The sequence below is a fragment of the Lynx rufus genome, unplaced genomic scaffold (genome assembly GCF_022079265.1).
Source record: "Lynx rufus isolate CCGP_SWC_20201006 ecotype Redwood Valley unplaced genomic scaffold, mLynRuf1.p SCAF_1, whole genome shotgun sequence".
Taxonomy (NCBI): domain Eukaryota; kingdom Metazoa; phylum Chordata; class Mammalia; order Carnivora; family Felidae; genus Lynx; species Lynx rufus.
Window position 1 is genome coordinate 173,377,389 of NW_025814823.1, and position 27,049 is coordinate 173,404,437.

The window sequence follows — 27,049 nt, forward strand, 5'->3', positions numbered from 1 at the left end:
CAAACAGAGGGTTACTGGAGGCATTGTGGGAGGGGGGATGGGCTAAATGGGTAAGGGGCACTAAGGAATCTACTCCTGAAACCACTGTTGCAGTATATGCTAACGAATTTGGAAGTAAATTAAAAAAAGAAGAGAAGAAAAAAGAAAAAAGGAAAAGAAGCGCCTGGCTGGCTCAGCTGGTACAGCATGTGACTCTTGATTTCAGGGTTGTAAGTTCAAGCCCTACAGTGGGTGTAGAGATTATCAAAAACAAAAAACAAAAAAAACAAAACAAAACAAAACAAAACTTAAAAAAAGAAAAAAAAACAGACCAAGAAAAGGAAAGAAATAGTGATAACACCAAATGATGGCAAAGATGCAAAGAGACTCCATCACTCATATACTGCCAGTAAGAATGTAAATGATAGAGTTGCTCTGAAAATCAGCTTGGCAGCTTCTTATAAAACTAAACATGTCACTACCATATGATTCAGCAATTGTACTTGGGCATTTATCCCAGAGAAATGAAAACTTATGTTTACACAAAAACCTATATACAAATGTTCATAACACTTTTACTTCCAATAGACAAAAATTAGAATAAGGCCAGATGTCCTTTAACAGGTGAAGGGCTGAACAAGCTGTGGAATATACACTGTGTGGAATATTACTTAGTAATAAAAAGGAATAAAATATTGATACATTCAATAAACTGAAGGAATCTCCAGGAACTTACAATATAAGTGAAAGAACCCAATCCCCAAAAGCTATATACTATATGATACCATTTATGTAACATTTTTAAAGTAACAAAATTTTACAAACAAAGGACAGAGTAAGTAATTAGCAAAGGCTGGGGAAGGAGCTGTAAGAAAAGAAATGGATTTGATGTAAAAGGGCCAAGGGAGGGATTCTTGTGGTGTTGGAACTGTTTAGTATCTTGACCGTGGTGACACATATGTGAACCTACACCAGTGATAAAAATGTAGAGAACTTAATATACACATTATATATTCTACGTACTACACAAAATGAATACAGGTAGATCTGGAGACATCTAGAACACATCTTCTTAGAAATACAGAATTTTCTTCTAGAAAAAAAAAACATGAAAAACAAAAACTGGGTTCACGTGAACAAGATTGGAGGATTATATCAACATCAATATTCTGGTTGTAATATTTGATGTTTTCATAAAACATTACCATTGCAAAACCAGGCAAAATGCACAAGAGATCCCTCTGTATTATTACTTAAAACTACATGTGAATCTACATTTATCTCAGTAAAAAATTTCAATAATAAAAATGAGAGTGGAGCTCTATCTACATGCTCATATGAAAATATGTCCTTAATATATTAACCAAGGTATTGAACACGTATACAGGCCATTTACATTTCCAAATTTTAAAAAAAGAAAAGGTTTGTATAAAAAGAAAAGTTTAATAGAACATTAAGTACATGAGGGGTGACAGAAATAGAAACTTTTACCTTCCATTTTTAAGTCTGACTTTTTTTTGCCACAAATATTTATTACCTTTCTAACTAAAAAGAATCACAGCCAGGGTGCCTGGGTGGCTCAGTTGGTTAAGCATCTGACTTTTTTTTTTTAATGTTTTTATTAATTTTTGAGAGAGAGGAGAGAGAGTGTGAGCAGTGGGGGGACAGGGGGGGAGAGAGAGAGAGGATCCAAAGCAGGCTCTGTGCTGACAGCAGAGAGAATCTGATATGGGGATTGAACTCACGAACTGTGAGATCATGACCTGAGCCAAAGTCAAATGCTTAACCGACTGAGCCACTCAGGCACCCTGCGTCCCACTCCTGATATCAGCTCAGGTCATGATCTCACAGTTCCTGAGTTTGAGCCCGGCATGGGGCTCTGCACTGACAGGGCGGAGCCTGCTTGGAACTCTGGTCTCTCCCTTTCTCTTTGCCCCTTCCCTGTTTGCTCTTTTAAAACAAATAAATAAACATTAAAAAAAAAAATCCTAGCCATTTCTTCAAAAGGCCACACTTGAAATTATTTTAAAAGTCTAAGGAACAATCATTCAATGAAAATCAAACCCACCACTGCAAAAGAGATGGGATCTCCTTTCAGTGGGTTCTTGTGAAAACTAGGGGGTAGAGAGGTAACATTTACATCCATGACAATGACAAAAGACAACCAGCAAAACAACATAATAAAGTTATACCACTTAACAGCTGGGAGTACACAAAGATCCTGATCCCACTACACAAAGTAAATTCTCGTGATTACCAAGAAAAAATGGATAAAATTCTATTAAACAGAAATAGAAACTGTCAACAGTAGTTTATGTCTTTAACTTACCAAGTAAGGCAGAAGAGTTCAGAAGAATAAAGAAAAAAAAGCAAAAACGCAAAGACAGGCTTCTGGAAATTCACGACTAACTCTCCCAAAAGGTGTTTGGTTCTTGCATATAATAGGCATTGCTTACTGAGCACCTACTTCAGAACTAGCATCTAGTATCTTGTTGCACTCTCAAACAAACCTGTAGGTAAGGTACTAGCCCCAATTTAGAGATGAGGAACTGGGCCTCAGAGATTAAAGGGACTTCTCCAACTAAACAGGAAGAACAGTACACACTCAAACACACTCAGAGATCTGTTCAATTTAAGACCATTATGATTCGGGGTACCTGGGTAGCTCAGTAAGTTAAGTGTCCAACTCTTGATTTCGGTTCAGGTCATGATCTCGTGGTTTGAGATTGAACACCACGTCAGACTCTGTGCTGACAGTGTGAAGCCTGCTTGGGATTCTCTCTCTCTCTCTCTCTCTCTCTCTCTCTCTGCACCCCCTCCCACTCACGTGCTCTCACTCTCTCTCAAAATAAACTCAAAAAAATAATAGTAAGACCACTATGATTTAATATTCACAATTAAAAGACTGAAAAGTGAGGGGGCACCAGGCTGGCTCAGTCGGTGAAGCATCCAACTCTTGATCCCAGGGTCATGAGTTCAAGCCCCAAGTTGGGTGTGGAGCCCACTTTAAAAAAAAAAATTACCTTGTTAAAAGATTGAAGGTGAGAATGTGGAGAAAAATATTAGGATATTAGGAAACTCAAGTTCAAAGACCTTAGAAATTGAGTGCAAGAGGAGATAAAGTCAAAAAAATTCTGAGGTTTTAAAATTTGGTACACCGAGGAGAAGAGCTGACAGTCCATTCATCACCTTCCTATCTAAAACTTACTTCCTGGGGCACCTAGGTGGCTAAGTCGGTTAAGCCTCTGACTTCGGCTCAGGTCACGATCTCACCTCTTGTGGGTTCAAGCTCCACAATGAGCTCTGTGCTGACAGCTCAGAGCCTAGAGCCTCCTTTGGATTCTGTGTCTCCCTCTCTCTCTGCCCCTCCCTGCCTCTCAAAAACAGATAAACATTAAAAAAATTTTTTTTAGTAAGTAAAATAAAATCTACTTCCCTCCCCAAGTTGTACTGCTATAATAGCACCATCCACCCTTTCCTTTGGTAACTATATAAAGGACTACTACAAAAAAGGCATCATGCTACATACTATTAATATGCAATGATGAATCAGACCAAGAGGATAAAGACATGAGCCAGGGGAGGGTGTGAAGTAAAGCAAATCTAATCTATTAGTAAATAGTTCAGTCTGACTGAACCCAGAACACCTTGGATATAGCATATATGAGATTTGAGAAAGTCAAGAAAGGGTCCTATCAAAGAGACACTAAATATGGGCTTTGTTTGTTAGGTAAATAGGGAAAGAAGTGAGGCACTGAAACTAAAGCTTTAACCAGAGACCTAGAATTTCTCATTTTGGAGGTCAGAAGTAATTTTGGATAAGACAGACTGGAAAGAAAAACTATATGAAGAGTGATAAAGACCTCATAGTAGAATGGGAATTAAGAAATGAAAAAAAGACTGGAGAATCTGTGTAATTTAGAAATCGCATAATGGAGTGCCTGGCTGGCTCAGTCGGAAGAGCAGCATGTGACTCTTAATCTCAGGGTCATGAGTTTGAGACCCACGCTGGGTGGAGATTACTTAAATAAAAATTTAAAAAATAAAAATAAAAATAAAAACTTAAAAAAAAAGTCAACTCTTGGGGTGCCTTGGTGGCTCAGTCAGTTAAGCATCCAACTTCAGCTCAAGTAATGATCTCGCAGTGAGTTCAAGTCCCACGTCAGGCTCTGTGCTGATAGCTCAGAGCCTGGAGCCTGCTTCAGATTCTGTTTCCCTCTCTCTGCCCCTCCTCTGCTCACGCTCTTTCTCTCTCAAAAATGCATAAACATTAAAAAAATTTTTTTAAAAAGTCAACTCTATAGGATGGCATACAAGACCTATGTTTATACTTTACCTCCTGACAACCTCATTCTCCCAGATTCCTATCAAAAGAATTTCTTGGCACTTCTATATCCTACCCCTTCTTACTTACTGGCATGCCTCTGTTCAATTATACATAACCTTTCTGTGAAGTTCTTCAGGATTACTCCAGACATGCCACAGTACTGTATTTATAACACCTATTAAACTACTTACTATTCTGTATTGTCAATGTTTACACTGGTGTTCCTTAAATAGTAAAGTTCCTTAAAAACACAAAGTAGGTCTTACCTTTTAATACTAGCAGTGCCTGGCACAGAGAAAGCACTCAAATGTGGTTTGATCATAAAAATGAGGGACTCCAGGGGCGCCTGGGTGGCGCAGTCGGTTAAGCGTCCGACTTCAGCCAGGTCACGATCTCGCGGTCCGTGAGTTCGAGCCCCGCGTCAGGCTCTGGGCTGATGGCTCGGAGCCTGGAGCCTGTTTCCGATTCTGTGTCTCCCTCTCTCTCTGCCCCTCCCCCGTTCATGCTCTCTCTCTGTCCCAAAAATAAATAAACGTTGAAAAAAAAAAAATTAAAAAAAAAAAATGAGGGACTCCAAAGTTTCCAGCCTTGAAATGAACAGGAGGATGATGCCGTCATTAACACAAAAGGAAATGCATGTTTGGCATAAAGGATAGGTTCAAAATTGAATATGATATAGGTAGAAGAGAAAGTTGGTTGGTGATTAGAATTTCTTGGCCTGAAGCTCAGAAGTCAGATCAAGAGCATTTTCACACAGCAGAGTAAGAATAAAGTAAATCCATGAAAGTGGATGAGACTGCAGAGAATCAAAGAGGAAGAAAAGACAGTAAGCAAAGAAGGGCTGTTTAAAGGAGTGGTCAAATACTGCAAATCTAATAGGGTAAGTATTGAAGTGTCACCTGGGACTTATAAAAGAACAGTTGCAGCAGAGTAGAGGATATAGAAGCCAATCCACAGAGCTTTAAGGAGAGGTTAAAAAAGCAGTTAACTCTTGCAAGAAATTCACCATTAAAGGGGAAAGATCATTGGAAGGGTTATAGGATACAGGAAGATGCCTTTAGAATAGGAAGGTATCATCCCGTTTTTAGGCAGAAAAAAATGAAGTAGAAAAGTAGAAAATAGACTCCAGAAGAAAAGAGGAAAGAGGAATGAGTAACACCAGGTCCTCTAGCAGGGAGGACATGAGAGCAGAACATGAGACGTATGGAGATAGGATCTATTTTCTTTTTAGACAGGAAAGAAGAGGGCAGAGAATTGCTGCAACGATGAGGAGAGCAGAGAGAATCTGAGGAATCATTGTCTCAGGGACCACCACAAGCCATACAAAGATCATCTGCACTCATCTCTCCTTCTTTCCTCAAATCCAGACTCTGATTTTGCCTCCAAACCAGATAGCCCAAAACGGCTGCCAATTTCCCTCCTCTGAAATAATCTTTTCGATTTACCCTCTTTCTTTCTACTACTAATTCTGCCCATGTTTTTTTGTTGTTGTTGGGGTTTTTTTGGTTGTTTTTTTTTTTAATGTTTATTTCTGAGAGAGAGAGACAGCCCATCAGCAGGGAAGGGGCAGAGACAGAGGGAGACACAGAATCTGAAGCAGGCTCCAGGCTCTGAGCTGTCAGCCCACAGCCCAACAGGGGGCTCGAACTCACGAACCGTGAGATCATGACCTGAGCCAAAGTCAGATGCTTAACCGAATGAGCCACCCAGGTGCCCCCAAGTCTAAGTTTTAACTACTATTGCAACAGACTCTGACATCCTAAGGTTGCCTCTATTCTCCCCCAGCCAAAGTTTTTCAAACACAGATTTCATCAGATCACTTCTCAGCTAAAATCCCTTGCTGGCTCCTAGTCCTATCACTTCAACATCAAATGCCACAGTCCAAATTTTTAGGCCCTATTACCAGACTACACTTATCCTACCCAACCAATCCTCAACAAATACTTCCTGAAAATACTATGTTCACTTAATTCTCTACATGAAAAATACCCTTCTAGGAGGTACCTGGGTGGCTCAGTCAGTTAGGCATCCAGACTCCTGATTTCAGCTCAAGTCATGATCTGTTTGTGGGTTTGAGCCCCACACTGACAGCGCAGAGCCTGCTTGAGATTCTCTCACCCCTCTCTGTGCCCCTCCCCTCCTTGTGCTCTCTCTCTCAAAATAAACTTAAGAAGACGAAAACAGCCTTCTAAACCCAACCAAACCCAACCCAGCCAAAGCCAATTCAAGTTCCACTTCTTCCTTGAAGCCTTGACTACTCCAGGTTTCATTCATCTCTCCACTCAACTCTTTAACCACTTAAACATCCACAGCATAGAACTCAGTACAGGTGGGTGGTTTTTGAGTACTTTGTAAATCCCCAAGATTGTATAGGATTGTTACAACGCCAAAATATCTATTTTTAAATGGCAAAAAGAAGCCTCTATTCAAACATCTTCCTATGGACAATATAGTGTCTATCTCCACCTAATAATGAACTACTATTACAGTGCCAGTCAATTACAAAGTAAAACTGCAAACAAATCTGGCAAAAAGATGCTGTGTTTCTTGAAATCAATGTAAATAATAAAGAAAAACCACTCTGATTACAGGTATGGAAAAGATGATCTAGGTCAACCAGTAAACAAGTGACAACTGACAACAATAATAGGACAGAAACTTCAAAAAGTGACATGATAAACATCAAAGGATTAAAATATGTTGGGGCACCTGGGTGGCTGAGCTGGTTAAGCATCCAACTCTTGGTTTTGGCTCAGGTCATGATCTCACAGTCTTTGAGTTCAAACCTGACGATGGGCTCCTCAATGACATTGTGGAGTCTGCCTCGAATTCTGTTTCTCTCCCTCTCTCTCTCTCTGACCCTCCGCCAATCACGCATGCACTTTCTCTCTTTAAATAAACTTAAAAACAATGTAAGTCAATGACATAACAGAGGGAAAATAAAACAAGATCAGTAAAATAGCAGTTACCACTGAGTATGCAAGCATTTCCACGATTCTCTCTTCTTTGGTATATGCTTGAAATTTTCTATTGTGGACTTTTTTTTTTTAAATGTTTATTTATTTTTGAGAGAGACAGACACAGAGTGTGAGCAGAGGAGGGGCAGAGAGACACAGAGACATAGAATCTGAAGCAGGCTCCAGGCTCTGGGCTGTCAGCAGAGAGCCTGATGCGGGGCTTAAACTCACAAACCACGAGATCATGACCTGAGCTAAAGTCAGATGCTTAACCGACTGAGCCACCCAGGCACCCCTATTGTGGACACTTTTAAAAGAGAACCTTACTAAAACGGATTACCTCACTATTTTACAAAAATTTAACCTCATTATAATCATGAAAGAGTGAAACAAAATAAAGTATGTCACTTCCCTCTTATACAATTTCACTGGACAATTTTTTTTTAATTTTTTAATGCTTATTATTTATTTTGAAGGAAAGAAAAAGGAAGAGGAGCAGACACGGAGAGATTTCCAAGCAGGCTCCACACTACCAGCACAGAGCCCCACACAGGGCTTGATCCCACAAACCTTGAGATCCTTGACCTGAGGCAAGATTAAAAGTCAGCCGTTCAACTAAGCCACCCAGGTGCCCCTGGACAAAATTTTTTTTACTCTATTTGATTCTTGCCTTATTATAACAAATAGTTGCCATCACAACCAAAGTTTTGATAAAGGTTTAAAAAGTTTATTTTCATATTTCTTCATTTTAATTTTTCGATATAAAATCCTAAGTAAACTCTTTTCTCCTTATTATGAAATTTTAGTTCCCACTGTAAGTGGATTCATTTTTAGTCACCTTCTTTAGATTAAAAGTACAATATGTACATCAGACTATCCTGGAGCTAGCCAGCTACATCCTAAGAATTTTGAGTATCCCTAAATTCATGAATACCACCACAATATAAATTCTCCATAAAACATCTAAGGGAAGAGTAGAAAACAAACTGCTACAAACAGCCTAGTGAGTAAACCAGGCCCAGCCAAGAGTGTCAGAGACCTTCAGAAGTCACTACAGAAAACCAAGAGTACTGAGATAGTTCTAGGATTTCAAGGGTTTTAGTTTTGTCTCTAATAATCTCAAGTGCCTTGAAGGATGACCTGTCTTTTATGACATCTTTCACTACAAAGCTATGAAGATCCAATGAGACAATACAGACCAAAGCACTTAAAAAGTTGTAAATTATTGCCTGTTTAAACTTAGCTCTGGGACCAACTTTCCTTCAGTATTTTATCAAGTACCTACGTATTATTAAGCACTATACACTGCATACATTCACTGGCAGGAATTAGAAGGTGTCAACCCAATTAAATATAAAAGCACCAAGTCAGGATTATTAACTATAATGACAATCATTATTCACATCACTATATTCAGATAAAATAACTGAAAAGCAGAGGATAAACTGAAGAGGCTGCTTATTTATGGCAGAGGGCAAACAGTCTGCTTATAGCTAGACATACAAAATAAGACAGTATGATTTTGAATCATGTGCCTTTCTCTAACTCTATAAAGGGAATTTACAATCCTAATAACTATATTACTCTCACCAAGAGAATCTTACTCTATCAAAGTATCACATAACAAAAAATACCAACAGCATTTGCTAATGATTTTCTAAAATTTCCAGCCCTAGGCATAGAATCCAATGCAGAGTAAGTGCTCTATACTTGCTGCAAAGGATCAACTGTGCAGTAATCTGTATATATTAAGTGTGTAGCCATATAGAATTATTTTTAATTACACCTTTCCCAAACTATATTATTCAGCTAAATTTGCACTTTAACACTGACTTCACTATTTCAAATCTTCAGCTAAAAAATATCAAAGGCAAAAATCAAAGCAATACATTGCATCCACGACCTTAAACCAAAGGCCTACAATTGGTTACTCGCCTCTTCAAGCCCATAAAGTCTTTAAGCAATTTATACTTTCTGCCAGAAAAAAAAAAATTTCTATTTATACACAATTTTGCTAACTCCCATTTTAGATATATAACATACTATCTATAGGCTCCAATATTTTCAATTGTTTATAATAGAGCCAATATTCCAATGACATCTCTTTGACAAGAAACAGATTTATATGTCATTATATACATATGCTTCTAGAGAAACATCTCCACTGTCAAATGCAAGATTTTATGTAAACACAAGGGCATCACTATATATGTAAAAAAATTTCCATGTGAACCCAAGAAAGAGTTTGTCTAAGCTGCCAATAGGTCACCAACACAACTTATCCACCCTAAAAAATACCAAGGACAATACAGACTCAAAGTGACTACCAAAACAAATTTTTAAAATGTGCAACTGCCAACTTAAGAAACCAAGGAGTACTAAAGCATATTTAAAACATGAATCAACAAACAAAAGCAACACACCCACATTCTCTGTGACTTTAAAGAATATCAAGGCTATATGGTAAAGTGAATGTTTAATGCACTCAAAACAGTCACCACATACGATTTTTTTTCTGATTAAATTTTTATATAGATTGCAGAGGCATGGAAGTAAGGAGATCCTCCGTGGTGACACTGCAGGTGACCATAACAATACATCTGGGGAGAAACAAAATCAGAATGAAATATTTAAAGCTGAGAAAAATTTTTTAACAACCAAGAAGTTTGATTTTAAAGGTGATGAAACTGAGGCTAAGAGAACTGAGCATTCCGCTAACTATGGACAGTCCAAGAAATTCTGTATAAGATCAAATAAAAAAGAACTTTATCATTTACCACTCGTTAACAACAATACACAGCACTACTAAATAACAACTCAAAGTAGATTTTCTTCCGGTTCTATACACTTACACATACCACAACACACAAACACTTCAAAATTAAAACCTAAGTTCAAGAGTCTACTCTGATGGTGGCAGTTACCTACAGCAATAGGATACTATACCTTCACAACAGGTAGTTCAGAAAAACTGGCCTAATTTAAATTTTGACTGATGTCCAAGAAGGTCTTCTCATCTTAGCTACTTTCAATTTGTACCCAAAATGCACTTCAATGTGAAGCAAGCATCACCCCATCAACTAAAAAAACACGCCAGGCCTTACGTAAAAAAAGAACTCCAGGAAACTAACTGGTTCACCTGCACTCACGATACCAGTACGCCAAAACATTTAAAAAATAACTAAGTAAAACTAAACAAATGTATGCTCCATCTTGAAAAATGAAATCTGAACTCAATTAAAGGCCCTTAAGAGTTTTAACTCTTAGCCAGTCCTCAACTGAGAGTTAACTGGAAAAATCTGAGGGAAAAAAAAATCATACAACAGAGATAAATTTAAAAATCAGAGTAAAATCTCCCCAAAAAGCCTATCATTAGCAATAGGCACTCAGCTGTGAACTGATAAACAACCAAAAACCAATCAGTTATGTTTCCCTTTAAGTTGCCTGTATATATACACTTATGTATATATTTAAGTTGTACCAAAAACTGCTTACAAATGGCAATTCCTGTGAAGTAGATGATGATGAAGTTCCAGGTAATTCTAGCATGTTTCCTAATGTACTGGTACTGGAATCTGGATCATCCTGAAAAGATAAATTTATTGAATTTAATTGCTCTTCTATGGTAACGTTTGTATCTCCTAGTGAAAAGGGGGCTGGGAGAAGGGCTGCTTTTTCATTGCTGCCGTCCACTTCATTTCTTTGCTTATTTTTCTGTGTTTCAGTTTGAGGAGCTAATGGCAAGAATGGCGATTTGACTGCACCATTTCTACTCTCTGATGTGCTGTCTTGTTCATTTCCCATGGCCACGTCTACACCATTCTCTGATTTAGGCTCATAATTGCAGGTGGCATTGGTCTGAGTTTCCTCAAAGATCTCCTCTATACTCTCATCCTCTGTGACTGGCTGTTCTGGGTCCATTTCAGAATCTACATCTGCATCGTCCACACAAGTAAAATTCTCAAAGTGCAGAAAGCCATTCTTGATAGTCTTTGTTACTTTTACCTGGAGTTCAGGGGAGTTATTACAAGAGGGTTCCTGTTTCATAGCAAGTGCTGTTGGACCACCAGGACTCAAGGAAGTGCAAACAACTGGCGACTGAGCTCTTGAATCACTTTTTTCAGGGTCTTGAAAGGATTCTGATCCATCAGCAGACCCATTTAAATACTCTACATTGATCATGGAGGCCAAATCCTGTAGTCTCCGCAGTGGAATGTAACAAGATGGAGAATCTTGTCCATAAGCATTTTGGGATGTTCCACTGGCAGTCGATAACTGCATAGTACACCCATTAAGTGGCTCAGAAAAATTGGATTGACCATTACCGAAAGGGCTGTCCTTGTCTTCAGGGGCATCTAAATTCACTGGATTGGAAAAGGGCAGCAGACAATTTCTTCTGGGTAGTTCACAGGTCTGATCCATCCTGGGCCAGCATCAACCTGAAATCCAAAAACAGCAATTAATCTTAGTTTACAGGCCATTTGACTCTTATCTTCAAAATGGCAGCCACTTCTGAAGGCCTAGTGGCCTCAATGCCTTTCTGCTGCACTTCCATGGGCGGAAAAAGTTCCCCAGCTGACGATGGAAAAATGGCCTCGGTGAGCCTCCGCAAACTCCATCTTCCCGGAGCTGGGCAGATCTTGCCACATGCAAACAGCCCGTCCCTTTTTCCTGCACTGCAGACTGGTGGACAGTTGGGCTGAACTAACATTAAAATCCCTTTGGCAGTAGAAATTCCTAAATCTCAAACAGAAATTGTCCTCCCCATCCCCCGCTGGTGGGGGGGGGGGGTGTCCAGCGGCCGGATCTCCCAAAGGGAGAGGGCTGCAGGGTTCGAAGGGGGCTCCCGGACGCTGCACAAAAAAGGTTACCCTCCTCCTTCCTGGATCGCTCGGGCGCAGCGGTCACAATAGCGCTGCACCCTGCGCCCAGCCGGCACTGAAGCCTTTGCAGCGGCCGTGCGCAGGCCGCAGGCGAGTCGGCCTAAGCGGGTGCACCCCGAACCTCGCCTTTCAGACTGCAAGACTGCTCAGTCCACGGCTGCAGGGCCCAGAGGCCACGACGCGGCAGGGGGAGAGAAACAGAGGCAGCCGGCGAAGCCGAGTCAGGGCAGCAGCAGCTGCTACAGCTTGACAAACATGGCTGCTGCCGACGCCGCCGCCGCCTGCCCGGGCCGCGCTCCTTCCCGCAGCCGCGGCAGCACCTCCTGGCCGAGCCGATCGCACTCATCAATATTAAGCAGCAAGCAAAGTTTGCTGCAGGAGGGTAGCCGGCCCCGCGCCCACCAGCTGGCTACCTGTGGGGAGGCGGAGGCCGAGGTGCGCGCGGGAGGCCGGCGGGGCACGGGCCGCGCCGGGAGGAAGTTCTCCGCGGCCGGGCCGGCTAGGCCTGAGCCCGGCTGGTAGTGATGGAGGGGGAGGGGGCCCGCGGCAACAACGCCGCGGGCCACCAACACCGCGCCGCGCCCGGCCCTCACCCGCGCCCCTCACCTCACGGCCACCACCATCTTCCCCGCCCGGCCGCCTCCTCCCTCTTCGCGCCTGCCCGCCACCCACCCAAGCGCACTAGTTACCGTGCCCCGCGCCCCCTCCCGGGCCGGCTGGGGGGAGGGGGTGACCCTCATTACACTGGGGCGCGAGCGGAGCTGAGGGGAGAGAGCGGAGCCGCTCGCTGCACCCCCCTCCCCCCCGCGTCTCTCTTCAGGGGAGAAGGCAGCGAGCGCGACCTGCCCCGGCCTATTCCGCCGCCGCCTCCTCCTCCTCACACCCCCACCGCGCGCGCCCCCGCGGCGGCGCGTGCGACCCAGCGCCTCGCGCCGGCCCGCGTGCGGCTGGGGCACCGAGTGCGCGCGCACCCCTTCCCCCCACCGCGCGCGCGCTCCCTCTCCTCACTCTTCGGGGTTCAGGGCGGGTGAAGTCGGGCTCGCGAGCGCGCCGCCCAATCAGCGGAGCCGCCGCTGCCGCCCCCTCCCCTCCCCTTGCGCGCCCGCTCGCGGCCCGGGCCTACGGGCCGGCCCGGCAACCCGGGCGGGGCCTGAGGCAGGCTCCCCAGGGGCCTCGCGCGCCTCCCCGGAGTGTCTGGGCCTGCGGGCGTCGTGGGTGGCACTCAGATCCCCTCACCTACCTCAGGGCGCTACGCTGGCCCCGGGCTGCACACGGCTCCTGAACCCTACCCGTCTCGAGCCCCATCCCCGGCGGCACCTGGCCCGGCTGAGGCCTGTCCGACCGCCCAGCCAGCCCCGTTCGGGCCCGCGTCAGTCCCAGCCTCCATCTTAGGTTACAGCCCGGCTCCCCATCCACTGGGCACCTGCCCTCAGCTCGCTCGGCTCGGCCCGAGGCCAAGGCAACCCCCCTCCTACCGCGGGGCTCACCTGGGGGCTTGGGCTGGGGTCTTCGAAGCCTCAGGCCCCGAGCAGGCGTGGCCGCAGGTGAACCCCCTGCCCAGCCGCACCCCAAACCCACACCACCACCACCACAGACCAAGCTGAGCAGGAAACAAAATGGAGGCAGCAGCTCGGGTCTGCCTCCCAGAGCCAAGCTTGTGCAGCCCCAGGGCTCCCTCCTGCCGCAGGCCCGACGCCCGCGAAGCAGGGGGCTGGCTCGTTCCGGGGAAAACAGGCAGCCGCCCTAGAGCAGCGCAGTCAGGCTGGGGACTCGGCCCTGCGGTCCCCACAGCCCCTCACCCACCACCCCTTCCCTTCCCCCTCCTCCCTATTTCTCTCCCTCCCCCTGCCCGGCCTTGCGGGGTGAGCGGCGATCGGGAGCCGGGTCGGGTCGGGTTACCCGCCCGGGCACTGCCTGCCCGGCCGTGGCCTCGGCCGGGTGATGAGGCCAGGCGACCCCCGCGCCGAGCCCACCCCCCGCACCGGAGCCGGGTAGCAGCCTGACTGCGCGCCCGCACCTCGGCCTGCCGCCGTGCGGCCCCCGCCCTGTGAGGCCGTGTCCCCAGCCCGGGCACCACCGGGACGAAGCTCCCTCACCACCCCCGAGCCCAGGGGTCCTCGCTGCCTCGGGCGGGGCGAGGGGAGCGCTGGGGGGAGGGGTCCATTAATCCCTGCACCGCCTCCCGCGCCTAGTCTGGGTCTGGGCCTGGCACGGGGACTCGGGCCGCAGGCGCGGGCGGGCGTCAGTAGGTGTGTGTGCGCGCGGGGCAGGGGACGCGAGCTGGGGGCCCGGAGGGGCCGCGCCTCGCACCGCGGACGCTGCAGTTCTCCGCACCCAGGCAGATGGCCCTCTCGTGCCACAGCCGCCCAGCGCAGGCCGCTTGCTCCGCAGCCCTGATCCCCCGGGAGCGCGCGCCTCGCCCCTGCGAGCCGGGCTTCGGGACCCCGGCGGAACTGCGCTGGGAGGGCGGACCGCCGGGCTGGCCCAGCCAGGCCTAATGGCCTAATCGCCTAATCCTCGGCCTGGTGTGCTGTCTGCTCCCAGGGCGTCTTGGAACTCGAGGCCTGCACCCAGCGCGCGGGGCCCCGCAGCTCTGGCCTAGAGCGGCCGCGACGCGTCCAACCATCAAAGACGGCGTAAGGACAGGTCAAGGAAACCAAACCCAGCCTCACCCCGAGACTCCGGCCCCCTAAGCCCTTCCCCCAGTTCTCTCTGACTTCGTCGCCCCCTGGGCTTGAAACCCGGCAAAAAGCTCACCTCTGCAGCTAGTTGTTAACCTAAAGTGCTAAGGGCATCCTCGCTGTTGAGAGAAAACCACAACCTACCGCCATAAAAATCCCGCCTCCTCCAGAAAGCCTTCTGTGATTAGAGTTAACTCCATCTCAAAGCTGAGGGCGCCGCCCTCGAGAGCCACGTGACCATGAGTCCTCCCTGGGCTTAGTAAATGTGCATAATTATTGCCCCAGTGGAGTGTTTACCCGCAGCCCTTCTATCTGTTAGCCGTGAGCCCACTTGGGAGAAAGGCCGCTTTTGGCCTTGTCCTGCGCGTCGTCGGCACGGGAGTCCCTAAACGCCACCCTTAATCCTTCCCCACCTTTCTCCCGGAGACTAGCCCCAGTAGACTAGGAGTTCAGGGTGCCCCTAATCTCCTACTCTCCAAAGCCCACAGTCCAGCCCTGGAGACACACAAGTAAACAGGTCCATAGCACACCGTGTAGGTGCTGGGATGCAGCCCCTGCCAAGACACCAAGCAGGCTTTCTTAGAGGGAAGATGTCCCCTGGAACCAAAGTAATGCTCCCCCACCCCCACCCTGGCACTCCAACTATGACCCCAGGGGGCCTCTGAGGTACTCTGAAGGTTCCCAGGTACAAAGTAAGGTTGGTAGTGTTCTGTGCACTAGGACCAGCCGGAGGAAAGCTGGGTCTACACCACAGGGTCCTGCCCTACAGGGACCAGCCCTTGCTCTGCTAAGGAGTCATTCCTGCCAACCCCATCTGGGCAATTCAGTGGGGAAGCTTTGACTATTTCCTTCTTCACACCTAATAATTTGAGCTAAGCATTTCTGACTGACAATTACCCCCTGCCAATTGCCCCAATTCATCAAGGCTCCTCTCAACATTTTACTTTCCCCGCAGACCAACCTGAGGGCCTCAGAGCTGCCCCTGTCTGGGCTTGAGCCAGTCACTTAACAGCCCCAAGCCTCAGTTTCCTCACCTGTGGCACAATGAACAGGGGTGGCTATGAGGTTCTTCCAAGGGAAAGGTAAGTTATAGGAGCCTGTGCAGACTAAGCACCTGCTGAATGCTGAAATGTAATTCATTGCTTCATTCAGCAAACAATTTCTGCTTTCTGGTCAATATGCTGGGTGCTGGGAAAAACAAAGGACTAGATGCCTGCCCCAGGAATCCCCAGGCCTCAGGAAAAGACAATTAAATAAAGGTGCTGAGTATGAAGGGGTACGGGGACAATGGTTCCTCCCAGAGCTGACCTCTGGACATCACTGCAATACGGGAAACCCTCTTTACAACTTTCCAGCCCCCAAGAAAAAGCAGTAGGGGTTAAAAGGGAGACAGGCAGCTGGATGAACAGGTTACTGGAACCCCAGGGTAAAACTCTTGGACTTTCCTGCCTGTTAAGTAGAATTTGGCTGCAATGGTCTCAACTACAACAGCCCCCTCTGGGGCCTCCGCATCCACCGGGCCCTGGCCAAGCGCCTCATGTATGTTTGTTTTGGGTTGAAGGGACCCACAGGACCACATATTCTCACAAGGACACTGGCTCTTGAAGTCAGAGAAGAAGGGACAGGATTTGGTCCTACCCTCCTCCTCATCTTTGCTCAGGGACCTTTTTTCGCCCTGTATCTCTCATCCTTAAGACTGAGATTAGAATCAAATACGTGCTAAGTCTCTGCTGTATGCTAGATACCATGCTGGGCACTTGACGCACCTTAGTTCCTTTAACCCTTCAGCAGCCCTGTGAAGAACTGAAGTCCAAAAGTTTAAGCAAGGTGTCAGAGTCTTAACTGTCACCTGGTGTGCTTGGCCTTACCTGTTGCTCTTAGCTGGCACACAGATACCATCTTTAAGGGCCCAACACAGTGCCTCACCCACAGGTGTTCAGGAATTTGAGTGTCAGGCAGTGAGATTACCTTAGCCTCAGTTTCCTCATCTGTGAATTATAGTTACTGATAATTCCTACCCTGCTGAGATAGATACCTGTCAAGACTTTTGGCCAATGTACAGTGACCCCTTTTTTCTTAGAACTGCCCCCCTTTCATTCATTAATTCTACAGATATTTATTAAGCTCTCCCCTCATAGCCTTGTGAAGAAGGCAGATAAATAAAAACAAGGTAGAGAGCTGAACAGTAAGAGAGAAACTGAAGGTGCTGGGGGATTTGGGGAGGCCTCAGGGGCAGTCAGGGAAGCAATAAGAGGTCTCAGGTAAGGATAGGAAAGGCCATGGGTGCCTGACTATGCAGGGCCTTGTTGTTCAAATTAAAGAATTTAGGCTTGGGGCACCTGGGTGGCTCAGTTGGTTGAGGGTCCAACTTGGGCTCAGGTCATCATCTCATGGTCCAAGTGTTCAAACCCCATGTCAGGGTCAGTGCTGGCAGCTTGGAACCTGGAGCCTGCTTCAGATTCCTGTCTCCCTCTCTCTCTGCCCCTCCCCTGCTCTCACTGTCTCCCTCTCTTTCGACAATAAACATTAAAAAGATAATAATAAAAAGAGTTTTTAAAGAATTTAGGCTTTCTCTGGAGGTCAGTAGGAAACCATGGAAGGTTATGGATCACATCTATGCAGTACAAAGCTAACTGTGCCAGCAGTGTCCAGATGACATTGGTACTTCCTCTAGAAACACTACCCTGGCCAGGGTCTTGCCTCTGGGATATGCTAGAACTGTCATATCAGTAACAGTTGTGGCTTCTCCTCCTTTGTGCCAGATATCCTCCAAGACACCCTCTCATTTAATCCTGAGTTGAGCACTGTTGTTCTCCCCATCTTCAGGAGAGGAAGCATGACTTTGTCAAAACCAAACTCCTAACCCAAACTCCCAGTTCACACTCTTCATCTCCACTGGACGTGAACATCATCTGCTTTCTGACTAAACAGCCAGGTCTGGTGGGGAGGTATGGAGGCCTTTGCTAATTAGTCCTAAATGCTGCTGGTAAACACCACAATCATCCCTTTTTATGGGTCTAGGGGTTGGGAATTCCTTTCTCTGCCCACTCAGTGGTTTCCCCAGAACTGGATCAAGCTTCTACTTAAGATCAAGGAAGGATTGGCCACATCTTAAGCCATATAGTTTTCCAGCAGTGTTTCCTTCCTACCCCAAATACCAGGTTTCTCTCTGCTAATCTGACCCTGTAGCCCCGAAGGACTCAAGTTTCCACCTTCAAGTGTTCTTTTTCTCAGATATTCTCTTATGAAAGCCCTGTGTGTAGTGACCACTGATCCCTGCCCTTTTGCCCTCATCACTTCCCTGGCTGCCCAATGTACTCACTGTGCCTGGACAGGCTGTATTCCATCCAGCCTGTGCTCATACTATTCCCTCTGCCTTTTCTACTGTCAGGCAAACTCCTACTCAATCTTCGGGGCCCAGTTTAGAAGACTCCTCCTCCTGGAACCCTTCCCTGATCCTACCCCAGCAGGCAGTCATTTTTCTCTGAATGAGCCACTACAGTAACCATTGGCTTCCAAATACAGTCCCAGCCGGTTGGTGAGCCCCTTACACCAGGCTCAGGACATATACTTCTCTGATCTCCAGTGACCAAGCCCAAGACTGTGAGGCACAGAGAAGTACTAGAGAAACATTTCCTAATGCCTGATCTGTCCGCTCCCCTCTTCTCCATGTTCATGTCTCCATTAGACAAAAGAATTATGGTTTGAATTATGGACCAAATAGGTAAGACTTAAACCATCCCTGGGGTGCCTGGAAGGCTCAATTAAGCTCCCAACTTCAGCTCAGGTCGTGATCTCACAGTTCACAAGTTTGAGCCCCACGTCAGGCTCTGTGCTAACAGTTCAGAGCCTGAAGCCTGCTTTGGATTCTGTGTTTCCCTCTCTCTCTCTCTACCCCTCCCCCCCATTCTCTCTCTCAAAAATAAGTAAAACATTAAAAAAATTTTAAATACATCTTAATCAAAACCTTGGGGCTGTAGATTCAGCTCTATTTTTTTTTCAGCTCTATTGATCTGGAGAAAACATCCCCCTTATTTCTAAAATGGCAGTCAGGCCCCATCATCAAATCCCTCAGCCAACTGACTGACTATCAGTCCAAAAAGATGACTCCGTTTCTCAATTAAAGCCATTATATTATTATGCATCCCGATGACAACCTTCCCCCTGCTGGGTTCTAGTCCTAGGACAGACAGACAAGGCTAGAGCCTTGCCCTGAGTTTGTGGTGAGAGAAGTCCTTGGGAAGCTCTGAGGGGTCTCCCAGCACCCACTCTCCTGAAGTACTCCATCAGGGGAGAGTCATTTGGGTGAAATGTAGCTTTTCACATAAAAACCATCTGAAAAGAAACGTAGAGAGAGGCATTTTCTCAGGTAGACCAAGGATTTCATATAAAAGTTATTTGAGTATGGGAACTTGTTCCATTAACTCCAACCATGTCAGAACAATCTGGAAAATCTTCGCATCTACCAGGTGCAGACTTTAGGCAAAAATTGTGACTGGGAAAACAACCATGGTAAGAATAATCTGGAAAATCTTCACATCCCCAAGATGAAGACCTTAGGCAAAAACCATTTGGAAAATGTGCGGCTGTGTAGAAAACGGGAGGCAATTGTTGGAGAGGGACTAGAGATAGAGAGCTTTTTCTTTTTTTTCTTTTTTTTTTTTTTTTAAATTTTTTTTGATGTTTTAATTTATTTTTGACACAGAGAGAGACAGAGCATGAGCAGGGGAGGGGCAGAGAGAGGGAGACACAGAATCTGAAGCAGGCTCCAGGCTCTGAGTTGTTGGCACAGAGCCTGACGTGGGGCTCAAACTCACGAAGTGTGAGATCATGACCTGAGCTGAAGTCGGACGCCCAACCGACTGAGCCACTCAGGTGTCCCTAGAGAGCTTTTTCTGAAGGCAGAAGAGACTTGGTCTTGTGTAAACTGTTCCACCACAGGGCCTGTGTTTGCTGTTTCCTCTGCCTGGAGGACTGCCCTCCCAGGTCTCCCAGGATTCTGTCAATCAGCTTAAGAGTCCCTCTTCAGACAGGACCTCCTGGCTCCTCCCTCACCTTCAGAAACCCTATCCGCTCCAGGTCACTCTATCACATCTTTCCGTTGAAGTGACTTAGAGCAATTGCCATTCTCTGAAATTATCTGATTTTTTTTTTTACTACTTCTTTCTCTATTTTATTTTTATTGAGATATAATTCACACACCATAAAATTCACCCTTTTAAGAGTACAATCCAGTGGTTTTTAATAAACTTACAAAGTTATGCAACCATCATCATGATGTAATTCCAGAGCATTTCATTACTCTTAAGAGAAACTCTGTGCCCATTAGCAGTCACTCTCCATTCCCTCCCTTCTCCTAGGCCTTGGCAACCACTCTACTCTCTGTCTCTATTTGCTTATTTTGGACATTTCATATCAGTGAAATCATTTAATATATGGCCTTTTATTTATTAAAAAAATTTTTTATTAAGCAATCTCTATGCCCAATGTGGGGTTTGAACTTACAACCCCAAGATCAAGAGTCATATTCTCTACCAACTAAGCCAGCCTGGTGTCCCTAATATGTGGTCTTTTTATGTCTGGCTTTTTTTTTATCATTGAGCATAATGTTTTCCAGGTTCATTCATCTTGTAGCATGTATCAGTACTACGCTCCTTTTTATGGCCGAATAATATTCCATTGTATGGATATAACACACTTGTTTATCAATTGATTTCCCTCAGTTGATGGATATTTGGGTTGCTTTTACTTTGGGGCTATTATGAACAATGTTACTCTTTTTTTTTTAATGTTTATTTATTATTGAGAGACAGAGAGAGACAGAGCATGAGCATGGGAGGGGCAGAGATAGGAGGAGACACAGAATTTGAAGGAGGCTCCAGGCTCTGAGCTGTCAGCACAGAGCCCGATGTGGGGCTCGAACCCACCAACTGCAAGATCATGACCTGAGCCGAAGTCGGATGCCCAACTGACTGAGCTACCCAGGCGCCCCTGGACAATGTTACTTTTAACATTTGTGTACAAATTTTTGTGTGGAGGTAGGTTTTTATTTCTCTTGGGTATAAATCTAGGAGTGGAATTGCTGAGCCAGATGGTAACTCCATGTTTAACTCTGAAGAATTTTTTGAAGATGTTACCAAAGTGATTGTAACATTTTACATTCTCATTAGCAATGTATAAGCGTTCCAATTTCATCACATTTTTACCAACACTTGTTGTTATCTGCTTTTTTTGAGTACAGTCATCCTAGTAGGTGTAAAATGGTATCTCATTGTGATTTTCATTTGCATTTCCCTAATGACTAATAATCATTGAGCACCTTTTAGTGTGTTTACTGGCCATTTGTGTATCTTCTTTGGAGAAATGTTTACTCAGATTATTTGTGCATTTTTAAAATTGGTTAATTTGTCTTTTGTTGTTGTTGAGTTAAAAGAGCTCTTCACATATTCTAGATACAAGTCCTTTATTGAATATAAGATTTACAAATATTTTCTCCCATTCTGTGAATTGTCTTTTCTCTTTCTTGATAGAATCCTTCAAAATACAAAAGTTTTTAATGTTTGTGCAGTCCAACTTGCCGATTTTTTTTCTTTCGTTGCTGTGCTTTTGGTAATATCTAAGAAACCATTTCCTGATTCCAGTTCATGAAATCTTACCCGTATGTTTTCTCCTAAGAGTTTTATAGTTTTAGGTCTTACATTTAGGACTTTGATCCATTTTGAGTTAATTTGTAGTGTGAGATAGGGATCTAACTGTATTGTTTTGCATGTGGATATCCAGTTGTCCCAGCACCACTTGTTGAAAACATTGTCTTTTACCAATGAATAGTCTTGACATCCTTCGTGAAAAATCAACTGAACACAGAAGCATGGGTTTATTTTAGAATTCTCAATCGATCTGTTCCATTGACTGATAAGCCTATCTTTATGTACTACACAGTTTTCATAGACTAATTTCCCACCCCCCACACTCCCATCTTTCTCACTGTCTTGAATATAAGTACCAAGAGGTCAAGACTCCTTTACTGCTGTGTTTCCAATGCCCATAACAGGGCCTGGTGTGGAGTAGGTGCTTAGGTGCTCAGTAAATATTTGTGGATTGAATGAACAAATCTTTGAGTGTGTATAATGCTGTTGGGAAGAAGCCATTGGGAGGGGAAGGTTAAAGGTATAGGAGCAAGAGGTCCCTCGGGTCAAGGAGGTGCAAAGTGTGTGAATGTATTGTGGGTGAAGCGATGGGCCCTGGAGCAAAGGAGAAATCCCTTATACTCTGAGAATGTGTAGGGAAAGGCAAAATAGAGCCTCACTATGTTTTAAGTGAGAATGGAAGGAAATTGAGAGCGGTCCCTCACAGTGCCTCTGTTTTCTTGGAGAGGTAGGAAGTAAGAGGGAAGGCAGGAGGTATAGGCTCAAGGAAGCTAAGAATAGCTGAGGGCCTTGGGGCCTGAGTCCAGAGTTGGACCTAAGCAGTTGGCATACTCATGATTGGATTCCTTCAGGGTCCTAGGGGACAGTAGATGAAGGGGCAAGGGGGAATGTAAGGTTGTAGCCTTGGCACCCAGGCTTGCAGAAACAGGAGAACTACACCACATAGCCCTTGACCATAGGCAACCTTTTCTAAACCCTAAGTGCCAGCCATCCCTAGACACACACAGGATAGTGTGAAGTGCTAAGGAGGGTTTAGACAGGGCTACCTTCTGTGGGTGACTTCTAAAAGCCGGAATGACTTGAGGCTGGATTCCTTCATTGAAATATCTACTTTAGTCCATCCCAACCCAGACCTTAAAAGTCTTCTGAGATCTAGTCAGGGAGGTATTCTCCCTTACTGCAGTAATAAACTAGGTTTTGCTTAATGGGGGGAATGGAAGTCATAAAGGTTATGACTTATGGCAGCACAGCTGGCCAACATTCTTGGGATAGGGACAAAGGTAAGCCATGGGGGCCAGCTTGGGAATAGAAATGAGGCCCAGCTAAATGAACCAACATGCCTGTGCCCCTTAATGAGTTTGGCTAGTCTCTAGACTTCCTGTCTACATGCTTTTTGTCTGCAAATTGTAATATTCTCCACCCTTCAGGAGGTCTTGGCAGATATTCTTTTTTTTTTTAAATGTTTATTTATTTTTGAAAGTGGGGAGGGGCAGAGAGAGTGAGGGAGACAGAGGATCTGAAGCAGGCTCTGCACTGTCAGCTATGAGCCCGATGCAGGGCTCCAACTCATGAACTGTGAGATCATGACCTGAGCCAAAGTCAGACACTCAACCAACTGAGACACCCTTCTGGAAGGTATTCTTAAAGAATATAAAAGGAATATAGAGGAACCAAATGGTTGAATGTGGCTAAAAGGGAGAGAGGAGAGTTTTAAGAAGTTATCAGAAGCAGACTATAAAAGGCTCAGAGGCATTGGGGCTTAATTCTGCTGGCATGAGGAGCGCCAAGATCAGATGTAACATTGAAAAAGATGGCCGTGGGACCATGGGGGAGGGTGAGAGTGGAGGGAGAACTGGGAAGATGCTGAGGTCATGAAGCAAGAGGTAGCTGTGACCTGGACCAGGATGGTGGCAGGGAAATGGGGATAAAGAATGGACTAAAGGGTTTCAGAAGGTAGAATGACAGGACCTGGAAACTAAAAAGGAGCATTAAGGGAATATGATGAGTCAAGGCAGGGTCCAGTTTCCATCTCAGATAAGGTGGCTAAAGGAATGAAGCTATCAACCACTGAGATGGGGAGACAGAAGAAATATGGCTGGGGCAGGGATAGGAAATAGATTCTTTCTGTTGTTGTTGTTGTTGTTGTTGTTAATATTGTATTGTGACAGTTTTCAAACATACAGAAAAATAAGAAAGAAAAATATGACCAATGCCATCTAGATTCAATATATGTTAATATATAGATAGATATTTTAAGTAAGCTCTGCGCCCAACATGGGGCTTGAACTCAGGACGCTGAGATCAAGAGTTGCATGCTCTACTGACTGAGGCAGCCAGGCACTCCAATATATGTTAACATTTTGTGGCATACTTGTCCATAGATAATTTTTATGAAGCATTTCAAAGTGAAAAATATATATTCTGATACTTCTCACCTGAGCACGTAGCAAACTTCTCTCAAACATGAGGATGTTCTCTTATATAACCAAAATACCACCTAACAATGATTTCTCAATATCTAATACTCTTTCCATATTCAAATTTTCGCCAAATGTCTTTGGGAGATGGTTTTTCTGACCTATAATCTAATCAATATCATATATTGTATCGGTCTTTGTATTTCTTATGCCTCTTATAATCTAAAATTCCCACACATCAGGGGTGCCTGGGTGGTTCAGTCAGTTGGGCATCCGACTTTGGCTCAGGTCATGATCTCACAGTCCATGAGTTCGAGCCCCACGTCAGGCTCTGTGCTGACAGCTCAGAGCCTGGAGCCTGCTTTGGATTCTGTGTCTCCCTCTCTCTCTGCTCCTCCCCTGCTTATGTTCTGTCTCTCTGTCTCAAAAATAAATAAAAACATTAAAAAAATCTTAATCATATGATAAAATTCCCACACATCAAAACATAAACAAATAATAAAATGCCCCCACATCATGTTTTACATGACATTTGGCTTTTGAAGTGACCAGGCCAGTTATCCTGAGAATGCCCCTTGTTTGCAGTTAGCTGATGCTTCCCCTTGGTGTCATTTAATCTGTTCCTCTGCCCCTTCATTTCCAGTAAAGTGGACATTAGGTCAGGGGCTTGATTAGATTTGGGTTAAAGTTTTTAGCAAGAATGATTTTAAGTAAGGCAGCTACTGGTGTTTGGACATGTTAGGTTTGGGGAGCCCAAGGGGCATTAGGGGTAGACATCCTGTCCACAGCTTGACATACATGTGGTTTAAAGATCTGGAAGAAGAGTCAAGCAAGAGAATATACTGCAAGAGTCATCACAGAGGAGATGGGACCTGAAGTCTTTGGTGGGGATGGGAGAGGCAGTAAGAAAACACAGGGAATGTGAGAAGGAGAATCCCAGGGAGTTTCCAAAAGAGTGAGTGGTAACACAAGATAATGAGATGACCACCTGAGGCCTGACAGTCAAAAAGCCACCCCTTCCCCCCGCCGCAAATCCTGGGTCCCTTATACGGAGAGTCAATTTATGGGTCTAGAGTTGATAACAAGAACCTTGGGGAGAATTTCAGAGACCTTAAATGATAGGACATCTCCAAACCAAAACTGGAAGCACAGGCTTGGATAGTCAATGGGAGGATGCAGTTGGTTTCAGAAAGTCTGATTAGTTGCATTAATGAGCCTACAGCAACAAATAAGATCAGAAAGGAGGACTTGGGACGCTTCAAGTTGGTGGCCTCTCCAGCCCTGCCCAGGGAGGGAGCCCAGGGGGCTGCCAGGGAATTTAGGGCCATGTTGGGCCTGGGTCTCTCCAGCGGGCAGGGACTGAAGCTAAACTATAGTAACAGAGGCCCCTGCTGCCTTCTATATCCCAGACCTGTGGCAATGATGAGTCAGAAACACCCTTAGAACACCCTGTCACATGCTTTCCATGTGCTGACACCAGCTCTTCACTATGGCCTAAGACCCTTCCAAGATGAGGTCCTGCCTGCAAGTCCAGGCTCATTGCCTACCTTGTTCCCCTCCTTATCCACCTCTCAGCCACACTAACCTCCTTTGGTTCCTGGATGCAGAAGCCTTTTCCCTCTCCATAGATCCGTGTGGTGGGTCTTTAGTGTGCTAGCTGCCTGTGCTGGTGTCTGAGTGGCAGCAAGCTCTGAAGTTACGAACATAGACTGTGACCTAGAAGGCCTGGTTTGAATTCCTCAGCTCTGACACTTAATAGCCATGAACCTCTCTGTACCTGTGTATCTTCTCTATAAAGTGGGATTGTTGGGAGTTAATATGAGTTTGAATAGTGATTCATGATTATTGTTCTAATGAGATTCAAAAAATCAAGGTCTGCCTAAGCTCACAGAGCTGGCCTTCAAAGATGTTCTTCCAGTACACCCTTTTGTGTTATAAATATCCTCATCTAACTGCTGTTTTCTGTGCTATAGATTCCATGATTTTGTTCTACAACTTCTGTTTCTGTAGGTTAAAATTACCCTTGGGAAAACAAATGAAGGGATTGTAAGGTCAGAAGACTGAAAAGGCATACTGGCACATCCTTGTTGACAAGCAGTTTACATTCTTAGTAAGGCATCAGGAATAAAAAGTAGCCTTAACACAAGGCCATGTGTGACGAGGATGGTGAGTTCCTTGAGGATAGTTAGCAGTATTAACAATCATAAAACATAACCAATAATTTTTGGGAGCTCACCACGTACCAGGAACTGGGTTTCACAATCCTCACAAAAACTTCTAGGTAAGTATCAATAGTACCATTTTATAGATAAGGAACCTAAGGCTCAAAAATATCAAACACCTGTCGTAAGTCACATGGTGAGTGACTTGAACCTGGTTCTGTCTTCCTCCAAATAACCGCTTTGGACCAGTGGGCCAGGCAGCAACACTGGGCGAGAGAGTAGAAAGAAGATTTAGCAAAAGGGATCGGGTTTTGTACTTCTGAGCCGGCGGAAACCCGGCATGGTGGGGGAAGGCAGGACCGCAGCCTTGGAGTTCCGCAGCCTTGGAGCTCCGCCCTGGTCCACAGGGGCTACACGCACGTGGCCCTCTGGGCCGCGGGGCTGCACTGCAGATTGGGACTCAGCTCTGAGCCACACGTAGGGCCGCGTTCCTAGGAGAGCGCCTCTGATTGGCCGGCTCGGTCAGGTGGTTCCCGCGGACCAATCAGCGGTGGCCAGGCCGTGGGCCGCGCGATCTGCACCGCTGGCTTGGAGTCAGGAGAAGGTGATCTTTATTGGGTTGTACCGGGAAAAGGCCGCCAAATATCCGGTGATGTCTGGCGTGCTCCAGATCTAGCCTGCGTCTCCGCTGGCCCTCTGCCGTCACCAACTCTTTCCCACTGCTCCCCGTAGGAGACGGAAGTCGACTGTGCCAGCTCTCCTTTGGGATCTGGATCCCGCCCTCATGCTTCCTCCGCTTTTGTTCATCTTGCTCCTCTTGCTGCTCTGGAGCTCCAACCTTCCGGTCTTTTTGCTCCCCCATGGCAGCCCACAGTGTAGTCTCGCTCTCTCTCTCAGGAGAAAAACCTTATTGCCCCTCTAGCCAAACTCTGCCTCTTCTCTCCACCACCTAGGGCCTCCCTCATCTCCTCCCTCATCTCCCTGCAGGCTGCCCTC

At 45.5% G+C, this 27,049-nt stretch overlaps 1 protein-coding gene across 3 annotated transcripts in view; it reads right to left on the reverse strand.

Moving 5' to 3' along the window:
• The window catches only part of NSD1 (nuclear receptor binding SET domain protein 1), a 143,797-nt gene extending 130,092 nt beyond the window's left edge, over positions 1-13,705 (reverse strand). Inside the window, exons 1-2 of one of the 3 annotated variants that reach the window (XM_047090549.1) lie at positions 13,634-13,705; positions 10,759-11,702 (exon numbers count right to left, since the gene is read on the reverse strand). In XM_047090549.1, coding sequence (XP_046946505.1) covers positions 10,759-11,685 — 927 coding nt within the window. In that variant the 5' untranslated portion in view covers positions 11,686-11,702; positions 13,634-13,705. Of the gene's footprint in view, positions 1-10,758; positions 11,703-12,835; positions 12,998-13,633 lie in introns of those variants that run through there. The other 2 variants (XM_047090540.1, XM_047090558.1) reach the window with 2 other exon arrangements.
• Between the last annotated feature and the right edge of the window lie 13,344 nt (positions 13,706-27,049).